The sequence below is a fragment of the Daktulosphaira vitifoliae genome, unplaced genomic scaffold (assembly GCF_025091365.1).
Source record: "Daktulosphaira vitifoliae isolate Bord-2020 unplaced genomic scaffold, ASM2509136v1 Scaffold_3, whole genome shotgun sequence".
Lineage (NCBI taxonomy): Eukaryota > Metazoa > Arthropoda > Insecta > Hemiptera > Phylloxeridae > Daktulosphaira > Daktulosphaira vitifoliae.
Window position 1 is genome coordinate 35,389,431 of NW_026099574.1, and position 13,233 is coordinate 35,402,663.

The 13,233-nt window shown below is 27.9% G+C and overlaps 2 protein-coding genes across 8 annotated transcripts in view; one reads left to right on the top strand and one right to left on the bottom strand.

Annotated features, from left to right (window-relative positions):
* LOC126902482 (acetylcholine receptor subunit alpha-like 1) overlaps nucleotides 1-5,450 on the top strand; it is a 15,138-nt gene extending 9,688 nt beyond the window's left edge. For 3 of the 6 annotated variants that reach the window (XM_050679805.1, XM_050679807.1, XM_050679806.1), the window contains 5 exons: nucleotides 92-297; nucleotides 1,126-1,170; nucleotides 1,224-1,333; nucleotides 2,762-2,942; nucleotides 3,252-3,692. In XM_050679805.1, coding sequence (XP_050535762.1) covers nucleotides 92-297; nucleotides 1,126-1,170; nucleotides 1,224-1,333; nucleotides 2,762-2,942; nucleotides 3,252-3,692 — 983 coding nt within the window. Of the gene's footprint in view, nucleotides 1-91; nucleotides 298-1,125; nucleotides 1,171-1,223; nucleotides 1,334-2,761; nucleotides 2,943-3,251; nucleotides 3,693-3,898; nucleotides 4,470-4,828 lie in introns of those variants that run through there. The other 3 variants (XM_050679803.1, XM_050679804.1, XM_050679802.1) reach the window with 2 other exon arrangements.
* A 180-nt stretch (nucleotides 5,451-5,630) lies between these two features.
* The window catches only part of LOC126902484 (uncharacterized), a 9,319-nt gene continuing 1,716 nt past the window's right edge, over nucleotides 5,631-13,233 (bottom strand). The window contains exons 2-7 of one of the 2 annotated variants that reach the window (XR_007703224.1): nucleotides 10,053-10,238; nucleotides 9,824-9,989; nucleotides 8,878-9,130; nucleotides 6,590-6,699; nucleotides 6,420-6,522; nucleotides 5,633-5,844 (exon numbers count right to left, since the gene is read on the bottom strand). Coding sequence is in view for 1 of the 2 variants with exons in the window: in XM_050679810.1 (XP_050535767.1) it covers nucleotides 5,735-5,844; nucleotides 6,420-6,522; nucleotides 8,878-9,130; nucleotides 9,824-9,989; nucleotides 10,053-10,212 (792 nt within the window). In the remaining variant the exon portion in view is untranslated. Of the gene's footprint in view, nucleotides 5,845-6,419; nucleotides 6,523-6,589; nucleotides 6,700-8,877; nucleotides 9,131-9,823; nucleotides 9,990-10,052; nucleotides 10,239-13,233 lie in introns of both variants that reach the window. The other variant, XM_050679810.1, reaches the window with a different exon arrangement.

Below are 13,233 nucleotides of genomic sequence, written 5' to 3' on the forward strand. Positions count from 1 at the left end.
TAGTCTTTTAAAATAAATTTTTATAGCTAAATATTTATTTTATGTAAACCAACTATTGAAAATAATAATTATCATTTTTTTCTAATTTTAGATATGAAGACAAATAATTTTGTTATTTCTACGGTTATTTTAACACTTTTAGCGATACCATATTCCTTTGTAAACAGCAGTCCCGATGCTAAACGGTTGTATGACGATCTCCTTAGTAATTATAACCGACTTATAAGGCCGGTCGGTAACAATTCAGATCGTTTAACTGTCAAAATGGGCCTTAAATTATCTCAATTAATTGAAGTCGTAAGTAAAATTAAAATATATTTACATTTACATTTTATTGTGTATACAAAATTTGTTAAATTATCTATTCACGAATATAAAAATTTTTAATAATTTCTTATTAAATTTCAACATATTATAAACTTAACATGAATAATACATTTTAGATATTTGTTTTTAAATAATTCATGAAATAATATCAAAAATATATTTTCTATAAAATCATTTAAACATAGAATTCATATTTAAATTGATATCAATGAAATTATATCTCCACTCACATTTTATCGAATATTTTCTTATACATATTTTATTAAAATAATATTTAATTACTAATAACATTAAAAACTTAACACATTAAAGTAATACTTATAGTAGGTGAGCAAACTTACATAAAAGTATAAATTTATTATTTATGAATAAAAATCAAAATTTCAATAAAACACTGCAATGGTTTTTTGTTTTTGTTGTTGTTTTTTAACAATCAAATATATTGGATCAATTTTAAAACCATTGTTTAATTTTATTTTATTTATATAAGAGCTATAAACGATTAATATTAATTATAGATAGTTAATGTAGGTGCCATTTTAATTTACATTGTTTAAGAATCCACAATACAAGCTTCCAATTTCTATCAATTAAATAATTAACACACCCCTTACAATAATTTTCTTTATTTTAAAACACAAAATAATTACATTGAGCTAAAATATAATGTAAAAGTATTATTTTACTGATAATTGCAGATATTTGTATATTTAAAAAAATGAATTAGTACAAAATTTGATTAAATTCATATATTTAAAATAGTAACTAATTAATGTTTAACACATTATTCTATTACAGAATTTAAGGAATCAAATAATGACAACAAACGTATGGGTTGAGCAAGTAAGAAGTCATTTAATTTTTTTTTCCTTTTATGGATTGATACATTTTTTTAGGAATGGAATGATTACAAGTTAAAATGGAATCCAGAAGATTACGGCGGAGTAGATACATTATATGTTCCTTCAGAACATATTTGGTTGCCTGATATTGTTTTATACAATAAGTATGTTGAAATAAATTAATATTTTTTTTCTTCTAAACCGTTTAATAATACTTGTCTATAAATTGACAATTTTTAAATTTGACAGAAACAAAAATATACTTTTCTAATCCAATTTTTTGCGCTGAATCCAAATCTACTATTAGATTTATTCTATTATTTCTAGTTTTTGAGGTCACTACCATTAAATAAAAAACTAGTAATTACACATAAAAAAAATTTATTTAAAAAAAAAAATGTGTTACAAATTATTCCTAATTTTAATGTTTAGTATGTTATCGATAATCCGCGCGAAATTTTGATTCAAAATATTATGTTTAACCTCTTTTTTTTGGTTCTCTACAGTTAATTTTTTAATACCGAGATTTAAATAGCAATTACTACCAAGATTTCTATTAAAATTATAAAAATCATGGGTTATTATAAAACGTTAAAACAGAAGAAAAAAAAGTAAATTAACAAGTATATTACATCAAAAAACGTAAAATATTGTTATTTATAAAAAATATACAATATTAAACTTAAAAAATGTGCAAAAATTAAAAACATTGTAACATTAACATTGTAAATGTAAAAAATGTTTTAAATCGTATGTTTAATAATGTCATAATGTCAGATTGATAATTTTAAGATTTAAAATTAAGCACATGTTAAATATTATATTCAAAAAGTATTAAGAATAAATCTTAGTAATAAAAGGAATCAGTTTACTATTTCATAATTGATAAGTTTGACTGAATTTAAATGTTTGAGATTAATATAAAATATTGTGTTTAAAAATACTAAGAAAATTTCCTAATTATTACCATTGAACTGTTATTTATAAAAATGTTTGAAATCAAATTTTTTATTAGTTATGCATTCATATGTATTATATTTCATTAATAATGTATGTTCATTTAATATTTTATGTGTAATTGCTCATTTTTTACTTATTAGTAATAATCTCAAAAACTAATATATAGAAAAATTTAATTGTAGATTTGGATTCAGCGAGGTAAATTGAATTAGAAGAGTATATATTCAACTCTGACAACAATTCCTTGTAAATCAGTTTAATACTAGTAATTAGACCATAATTTTATATTTCTATCACAAAATAAACAATGTGTAAAATCTTTATCGTAATTAGAGTACAGTATCATATGTACTATAAATTTTGTATAGTTATTCTGAATATATAACCAGTCAGTTCAAATGTTGACTAATTTAATTGAGACTTAACCAAAAAGTTATAACAGTGTATATAGTTGTAGGGTCGTAGAGGGGCCTATTTTCCTTTATGATAAATTTGTTTTTGCTTTACCTGAACAATATTGCACAAATTCTTAATTCTCTAAATTTTAAACAAAAATAATGAATTCATAGTGTTCCGTGCTCTAATCATAACAGTCGTTTAACTGTTCCATTACATTTTTTTAACTTATCTAGCGCTGATGGCAGTTATGAAGTAACCATAATGACCAAGGCGATACTTCATTATACTGGTAAAGTTCAATGGAAACCACCTGCGATTTATAAATCTTTTTGTGAAATTGATGTCGAATATTTTCCATTTGATGAACAAACTTGCTCAATGAAGTTTGGATCGTGGACTTATGACGGATATATGGTGAGAAAAAGTTATCTAGTGTAACGTTTCCGATTCTACGTGTGGCTTGGGATAGAGCTTTTTTCGGTCGGTTCAAAGGTAAATTATCAGGTTAATGGAAAATTCATCACGAAGTAACCACACGTTGAAAGTATTCCATTTGTTTTTCTAGTTTAGATACCTCACTGTATTAATGTAATATTTGCCTTTAAGTTTTTTTCACAATACAGCTATTTAGTATTAAACAATCTTGCTCACAAATATTTTAATTACCTTTTTTTTCTGTATTAAAAAATTCCAAAATATATTCACTTTTTAAATTTTTTTTAGATGGATTTAAGACACATATCGCAAGCTCCAGATTCAGATGAAATTGAAATGGGTATTGATCTGCAGGATTATTATTTATCAGTAGAATGGGATATCATGGGAGTACCAGCTGTTCGTCATGAGAAGTATTATTCCTGTTGTGAAGAACCTTATTTAGATATCTATTTCAACATCACGCTAAGGCGAAAAACATTATTTTATACAGTCAACTTGATTATACCTTGCGTTGGTATTTCATTTTTATCTGTACTAGTGTTTTACTTACCATCTGAATCAGGAGAGAAGGTATCGCTATGTATATCTATTCTACTATCACTGACTGTGTTCTTTCTCCTATTAGTTGAAATTATACCACCCACATCACTCACTGTGCCACTTTTGGGTAAATATTTACTGTTCACCATGGTACTGGTCACATTGTCTGTTTTTGTAACGGTNTGATCAGAATAAAACCATTCAGTTTTACAATTATTATTTTTAAAAAAATGGTTTTTGCATTTCAAAAGTGTTGATTTACATTATTTCCATATTTTATTTTCACAATTGCATTTTTTAAGCTATATTTTCATTCCCCAAAAAATTATAAAAATGGCTTATTAGTTTTTTTTTAAATAGCTTCTGAATTAAATATTTAAACTTTTTATTAGATCGCCTGTTACACACAAAATGAAACCGTGGGTTGTAAAGATGTTTATAGTAATACTTCCTAAAGTTCTATTTATCAGCCGACCAAAGAAAGAAGACTCAATTGACGAAGACGACAATGACAAACCTAATGGAATACTGTCTAGTGTTTTTGATGTACCTTCAGAAATAGACAAGTACTTAGGTTATGATCGAGATTATAGTTTCGATTATGGAGTTCCACCACCATTACCAGTTTCTAGATATAGCAGCGGTGTAGCAAATGATACAACTGGATCGAACGACACTGTTGTTAACATGGCTTCTGACGATGAAGACGAAGAAGACGGTGGAGTTGAAGAAGAAGACGATGATGCTATTGAAATCGACGCTGATGAAGAATATGATGATATGTTTAGCCCCACAACTACAACAGAAGATAGACTAACCAGTCTAACGTTCGAGTCTCATCATCATCATCATCATCCTCGATGTCCGGTTGATCATCGTTCCAGACAAGATTCAGCCATGCAGACAATCCAGGATGCTAAATTTATTGCTCAACATGTTAGAAATCAAGACAAATTCGATGAGGTAACAGAAAAATCAGATATAGGCAATTTTTAAATAAATGAAATATAGTATTATAATTAAATTAATATTAAATGATTTTAATATTTACGTAATATATATATTTAGTGTGTTCAGTAAGTAAGAAAACGGGTTTATGTTGATCTCATTGTTTGTTACAATTGACCTAGTGTATATATATATATATATATATAAAAAAATTGAGCCACTTTGGTGATGAAAAATTTTTGATAAAATAAAATAGAGCTTATAATTAAAACATATAATAGAAGAATTCTTTTTTAACAGTTATAAGAGTAAATTACTATAGTTGATCTTTAATAAATGATAAAAATTGTTGTTAATTTGAAATATATCTTTAGATTATCGAAGACTGGCAGTACGTGGCAATGGTACTCGATCGACTTTTCTTGTGGATTTTCACATTGGCGTGTCTACTTGGTACCGCACTAATTGTCTTCCAAGCACCAATGTTATATGATAAAACTAAACCAATTGACGTGATTTACTCAAAGATCGCAAAAAGAAAATTACAAAATATTTTATGAAACAACATAACATTACAAAGCTCAACTACTTATTTTAGTAGCAAACTTAGTGAATACAAAAATATAATCGAAAACAATCCTATAATGTATAAAGTATATTATGTATTATTGTTATTGAAACTTTTGTTATACATATTTTTTTCTTCTATTTTCTTTTTTTTTATATAACTAGTTTTGTCAGAGACAATGTGTAAAACATCGACCACTAGTCCAATAACTCAATTTATTAATAGTTAAATTATTATTTTTTTTTTTATTTTACATGTTATAAATAATTATTTAAAATATTTACTATACAGTCATGATGTTATAGTTTTATGCTTGTTGCGTTTCATACCTAATTTAATAACATTTTCTGTTAATAACTAACTAAAAATCCTAACTAATAAAAAAAAAATTGTTGTTGCTATAATTATGACTTTCATATTTTGCTTGTTGAAAAATGCATATTCCATAATGTTATAAATAAAAAGTCAATAATGATAATTTATTCTTATAAAATATGTTCTTATTTGTTATGATTTATTAAAACTGTTTTTTCTGAAATATTCATTTTAAAAACATATGTTATATATTTAACTATAAAAAATTATTTAATTATAATCATATTAAAACTATTATAACTTATGTACAAAAAAAATATTTATTTTTATTTTACCATAAAAATAATTTTATGGTAATAAATAATTTTATATAGTCCAATTTGAATTTATTGAAATTTTATAACTCAATTTTTTTTTCTTTTCTCATTCTTTTAGCTTCGTCTGATTTATAGTTTGCATTGGAGATGAACCATTCTCTATTTTGTAATATATAATCTTTCCATTCACCTAAAAGTTAAATAAATCTATGTTTAATTGTTTTTATGTTTGACCTACTATCATANTCCTTCATGTACGTTAAATAAATCTATGTTTAATTGTTTTTATGTTTGACCTACTATCATACTTTTTTTTTTATACATAATTTTTAGAAGTACAGATTTTCAAAAAATGTTTTTTTAGCTTATTTTGTGCAACAGTTTAACGTACAAAATACTAATTTAAAATAATACTGAAGATTTTTTCGGCATATTTTATTCATTAAATTGATGAAATAAACAAAAAATGCGTATTTTGAATTTTTTATACATCTGCTATGTGCGTTTTAAATATACGTATAGAATCTAACTTACGAGCAATTTCAGCTCATTTTATCGAGTTTGATAAATCTCGGTAAGAGTAACACTTGGTAGAAATTTTTTTTATAAAATCCATAAATATATATGAAAAATTTTCAAAAATGTTTGTAGTTCTATTAGGTATAAATTTTACCTATTAAAAATTTAATAAATAACTAACTGAATAATTATTATAATAAATAACTTTAATTTAATCAGTATAATTATTAAACTATTATACTTTACCTCTTATATCATTCAGAGTATATTCATTTCCGCCTAATTCGATTGGCAAAATATCTTTAGGTATATGGCTCCACAGAGTTTCAATATTTTTAGTAATTACCATCTAATTAAAAAATAGCCCTTAATTTATTAAAATAAAAAATTTTGTTATGTAAATAAAAAAATAATACCCTTCCGTAATTGTTTTTGATAAGAATGGTTTTATAAATTTCATTGTCACATCCAAGAAAACTGGAGGGAACAACACATAGTTTTTTTTCATACGCAAAGGATATGCTTTCTGCATCAATAATTTAAATATTATTTCATTGTAATTTTATTTTGTTGTTACATTAACTCAGTAATGCTCACATATTGCTTAAATAAATTCGTATTTTAATTATAAAATTTTTATTAATAATGTGTTACAAAATTCTAAAATGTTTAAATCCAAGAATTTTATACTATAAATTTTATTAAGTTAGTTTTATTATAGCACATAAAGATATTTTAAACATTTATAAAATGTTAATAAATTTTGAAATAACGGTTCACAAAATGTTATCAACGTGTCATTTTCATTTTTTTTTTAGATTATAACCTAATAAATAAGCTACTTAAATCGATAAGTACTTATTTTAAAAAAATAAGTTGCGTCCCTTATAAGGTATATGGAATGAACTTAATGAATAATTCATGATTATAATTAATAAACATGATATATAAAAAAATTTAAACTTTATTTTTTGAATAATTAAGTAGTTCACGGTAAAAAAATCTGCCCTCTACAGTAATGAATAGTCAATTCGTCTTAAAGTCAAACTTCAATTTGAAATAATTTAGAATGATGTGATTATTCTGTTACTACGGAAAAATTTTAAAAATTGACAATTTTTACCGAAAATAGTATTAATTTTAAATATCTCATAAATAAAATTTTGGATAGTTTTTCTTTATTCGTCTTGAAGTAAACTGTATTAGCTTGACGTAGGTTTAAAGATATAATTTTTTTTGGAATATTATCAAACATTGAAAGGAAAAAAAGTTTCCAAAAAATGTATGTCGTCAGTAAGGTAAATGTCTAAAATATTGTCAAAATAAATTACTTAATAATCTGTCCAGTTTTAAAAATTACAATTTCTTGCTGTATTTCAAAACGGTTGTATAATTTTTAATTTACACTTATTTAATTGACATTTTTATTGACAATACGAGAGACAATAAGTTTCCTTTTTTTATATATATTTTTTTAAATAAAATATAAACTTAAAAATAAAAAACATCCCTACGATTTGTTTACTATCACGTATTCGATAAATAATTATTTATACGGACGCAGATTCCATGTAAGAAAACATTGTCCAAAAAGAACTCACCTTTAGGAAAAAAATGGTCTTAATATGTCTAATTTAATACTATATCAAGCTGTTCTTATACTATTATTAACTCATCATACCCCTTAAACTTCGCTTTACTTACTGCACAATTGGCTTCTTTGCACATGCGTTTATACTCTATCCAATCTTCTCTCCTTTTGCTCTTCTGCCATACTATGAATTGCTCTTTCTCACTTCCTATGATTTTTTGAACGTCCTCATCCAACCACCAGGTTTCCTTGTTTCCTGGCATTTTACTCCTACACAACTAGCAAATGTATTCCACACATCATTTATGTCTCCCTCGACTTCCACACCGTCCTCTTTTGCCGTCTTTACAAACTCTTTTTAATTTTCCCCTTTCAATTTCCACCACCGGATCTTTGATTTTTCCCCCGTGTTCCTTCTATTTTTGTATATTTTCTTTTCGGTACACCACAACTCTATTACCATCAGTCTATGTTGTGTAGTTACACTCCGGCCTGTTATAACTTTACAATCTTTTACTCGCTTTACGCTCTCTTTCATCCACATAAAATAATCAATCTGTGATCTATTCCTCCCACACTTATAAGTTATATTATGTTCTTCCCTCTTTCTAAAATAAGTATTAACCTCAGCAAGATAATACGATACTGCAAAATCCAGGATTCTTTCTCCAACCTCATTCTTCCCACTAAAACCATATCCTTCATGTACTCTTTCATATTCTCTCCTCTCATTATCTACATGTCTATTCATATCTCCACTAATCACCGCATTCTCATTATCAGGTATTCCTTGCATTACAATAATGAACAGTCAATTAATCTTTTTATTTAATAATATAAGTTTTAGGTCTCATAATATCTATAATATAATTATGATCACATAATTTGTGATATATAAATATATTATATATATAGAGACTAACATTCATTATGCTTTTTTTTTTTAGATTAGTTTTCAATAAACTTACGCATAAAACTATCTTACTATCAGAATAAATAACTAAAATATAATTTTTCTATGAAGTATCTAAATAAAACATTATAAAAACTGCAGTAATGAAGTATAAAAAAGAGTTATAAGAACTTTAAAATATTTACTTCAAAATAACAAACCTGGGACAGTTTTATGAGACTTTTAAGTTGGTATAAGTCAAGCCGTCTTATTTGTGATATATAAGTATATCGTGCATCCCAAATTACATGTAATCCAGTAAAATCTATTCCTTTTATTAACAATACATCAATCATTATACGAATTCTTCGATATATTTCAACTGGTTGAAACAAATGGCTATTACAGTTATTAAATCCATAATACATTACTCTCAAACCATCAGGTGTATGTTTTGGTAACATTAACATTGACCTTGTATTATAAAATTATAAAATAATCATTTAATTTCTTCTTGTTATACAAAGTGATCGGGTTATCATAAACCACTAAATTACTCGCATATAAAATACAATATTGACAAAAAAAAATTTTTGTTTTTTTTGTTACTTATATTTCTTGATTTATGAGCTATTAAATACTTTTTAGGATCATCCCATATGACTTAAGAAGTGTTGATTTTATTTTTTCAAATGACAATATACATAACTAGCTAGTTAATAAAATATAAAATGGAATTAATTAAGAAGATGAATGATCGAAAACAACTTTAAGACAAGTATTTCGCAAAACTATTAATATTTTTAAACCTATTTAGGATGAACACTACGGATGGGATATTACTAGTGATAAAAATAAGAATACTTATGTCTCATCTCCAGTCATCACTATTAATTGTTAATAACTTCCATTAAAATTATCAAATTATTATTAAATAGATCATTATCTGTTATATTAGCGAATTGAAAATGTATGTTACTATTTGAAAATATAAAATTGACACTCTATAAGTTATAAGAGATGATATTAAATATAATTAATATCTCATAAATTAAGAAATATATATAACTAAAATACCAACAATATTTTAACAATAATGTATTTATTTTGCGAGTAATTGAGTGGTTTATGATAAAACGATCACTCTGTATAAATAATTAAACTTACACACATTCAAATATATCACTATCAACATAATCGTACAGATTACTTATTTCAAAAATTTTAGGATATAATGTTTTCAAGCAAAAATAAGAATCTAACGCAATTTTTGATTTTTCGATATTATTTTTTGTAAGTCGAAGATAGCCTTCAATTTGATAATTTAGCTCTTCTGAAAAAAAAAACAAAAATTCATTTTTCAAATATTTTATTACATTATGTACAACAGTTTTACCACTTTTTTCTTCTGGAAAAATAGGAAGATGAGGTTGGGTTAACATCCATTTTCTTATATTAGCAACATCTGCTTTAACTTGATCTTTATTCATTCCATACTCGGAGTATAATCTATCTACTTCTTTGGATACAGGAATGCAATTTATAATTTTTACCATATTTTAGATATAGGATTATTTTGTCTCTAAAATATATGAAACACATAAATTTACTTAATTTTGAAAAAGGACTTTTGTCGGCCTGACACACATTAAGAACTCCATGACTTATCTGGGCCTTGTCATAGACAAACGTCTAAAGTTCGGGCCGCACGAGTAATGTGCGGCCCAGCGGGCCCAGAAAGTCATGAATTGCCTGGCGGGACTCATGCCCAATCTGGGCATGATCACTCAGCATTGATCACTCGGTCCTCCTGTACGTGTCGCCGGTTTGGGCGGATACTCTTGAGTATTCGTCCAAAAACCGTGAAGCCCTGCTCAGGATGCAGAGGCGGGCGGCGATCCGGACAGTTTCGGCGTACCGAACGGTGTCCGGAGTGGCGGCGGGTATCCTGTCGTCACTGCCGCCCGCCAACCTGCTCGCCGAGGAACGCGCCGCTGTGCATGAGCTCCGCCGAGAACGCAACCGGTGCCTTGAACCCGAGGACCGGCTAGCGCTCAGGCGGATGACCATGCTCCGGTGGCGGACTCGCCTCTCGGAGGAAACGACGAGAGGCGAGTGTACCAGGTCCCTCATAGGACCCGATCGGCTGGACAGGTGGGTGGACCGGACTCACGATGAGATGACTTATCGTCTCACCCAAGTGATGTCCGGCCACGGCTGCTTTAATGAGTACTTACACCGTATTCGTAAAGCAGCCGCGCCGACATGCGACCACTGTTTGGATCGCCCGGGAGAAGCTGATAGCGCTCTGCACACCCTCTTTCGTTGCGAGGCGTGGGCCTCTTTGGAGTCTCGACTAGGGTCCACGTTCCGAGTCGGGTCCATGGTGGACCTGATGTTGAGGAGTCGGGAGGCGTGGAGGCTCGTCCAGGCGTTCGCCGAATCCGTCTTATTAAAGAAGGAGGAAGCGGAACGCCTGAGACAGAGGCAGCCACGCCGCCCGGCACAGGAGAACCTGAGGCGCTGGTTTAGGCCGGTGCCTTAGGTTCTTGTTCTTATTTTTTGTGTCTTTGTTTGTGAGTTATTTTGCCAACCCTCCCTAACGGTTCCCACTGCGGGATCCAGTTAACGGGAGGGGGCCACACCACGTTGCGAATTAGCTCTTGATTAATTTTGGGCTGATTCACAACGTGGTGGTGTGAATTATTAAGACGGCATGGGCCGCCCTGAAGTAATGCCTCACGGCAGTTCCAGGGCGGCCCACAATAATGCCGGTCGTGGGAAAAAAAAAAAAAAAAGGCCTGACACAACAACGTGATTTGCCGCTTGCATAACGACTAGCTATGATAGGGTCTCCACCACCTAGACGAACTGTCACACTCATCAGATAGATATGACCGGACCATAGGTGAAATTTAATTTTAAGTTAATATGTCGTTAAACATTAATGATTAATACAACTCGTTGTTTATTAACCAAAACTATGAAAATTGAAGTTGTAAATGGTTGATATTTAAAACATACCGTAGCTTGTGTTTAGATTAGGGGACAGGAATAAAATACACGCAAGTACTTAAGCTATTAGCGCAATAAAAATAAATATTACAGTTAAGATTATTAATCACATTAATTTTAATTAAGAATTTAAAAAGAAAATGAAGCTAAACATGAACAAAAATACGAATGTATCAATAACAATGTCTACAAAGAAAAGATGACAACAAAAATAAAATATTTAAACAAAATCAAATAATATAACAAACATCACGGTCAGTATTAGAGCACATAATGTTAAACGGAAATTAATGAAAACACCAGGAGCAGTCGGGACACTGTTTAAAAACCATAAACATAATAAATAAACTGCTTAACTATTCTACACATACTACAGTGTTATATTTCACTTTATAAGAATACTATTTCAAATTTATAAAAAAAATTTTACAAGACTTGAATTTTTTTTTATTGGAAATATTGTATGTTGATTAATTAGTATTGCGAAATTATATAGTTTAATTTTTGCACACAATTTTTGACACGGAATTAAAACTAAAACAATTTTATTTGAGCTAAAAGTCTAACGTCACTCTAAAAGAACACAATTTATACTTATTTTGAAATAAACATAACTTGTTTTATAAAGTTTAAATAATGAATCTAATATTTTTTTTATATAATTATCTTATTTAATAAAACAAATTACTTCAAGAAAAAAAAATTATACCTATGCAGCTTACTTTTTAATAATTAAACATTATGATATTGAATTACAAAATTACTAAATTCAATCAAATTTGTTATTTTTTTGTTATTTCAAGGAAAAAAACCCAGCACAGGGGGGTCGCGGCACAGTGGTGATGTGGCATAGTTGGATCAAGTATAATGATATCTGACAGTGATTAAAATCACTATCAAAAATAAACGCTTCGATGCAAATCTTTAGATAGTGTTTAATTTAAAAAAAATTGGTGTTTTATTCCAAAAGCTACTTGATCTGCTGGTTCCTTATTAATATCTCGATTAAGATAAAGTATGTCGAATGAAAAAGGGTTTATTAAAAAATATTATTTCTCATAAAAAAATTGTGTGGATCCATAAACTTTTCAATAAGTTATAGCATTATAAAGTTAAATATAATATAAATAATAAAATCGAGAATTTTCACACGAAAATAGCATTCGGTAGCCATTTTCGCCGTGAAGACAAGTCCAGAGGTCAAATTTTTTTTTTTCACATTAAAGTATATTACATTAGCTTTAATTTAAAATATATATAAAAGTGTCAGACCTTCCGGAACATTTTCAAATGTTATGTTGAAAAAGTAAATTTGTTGTGAAAAAGTTGTCATTTTAAATCCCCCCCTGTGGGCAGAAAAAAGGTCAAATTTACAAAAAAAATATAGCAACTGATAGATAAAGATATCAAGCATCTATAAAAAAAAAATTATATTCATATGTTCATTTTTGAAAAAGTTACGGCAGTTTTTAGTAAAAAAAATTGAAAAAATTTCGAAAATTAGCGATTTTTAAATTTGTAATTTTTTTGGAGGTTTCCCCCATTTACGGGGAACGAGGGAA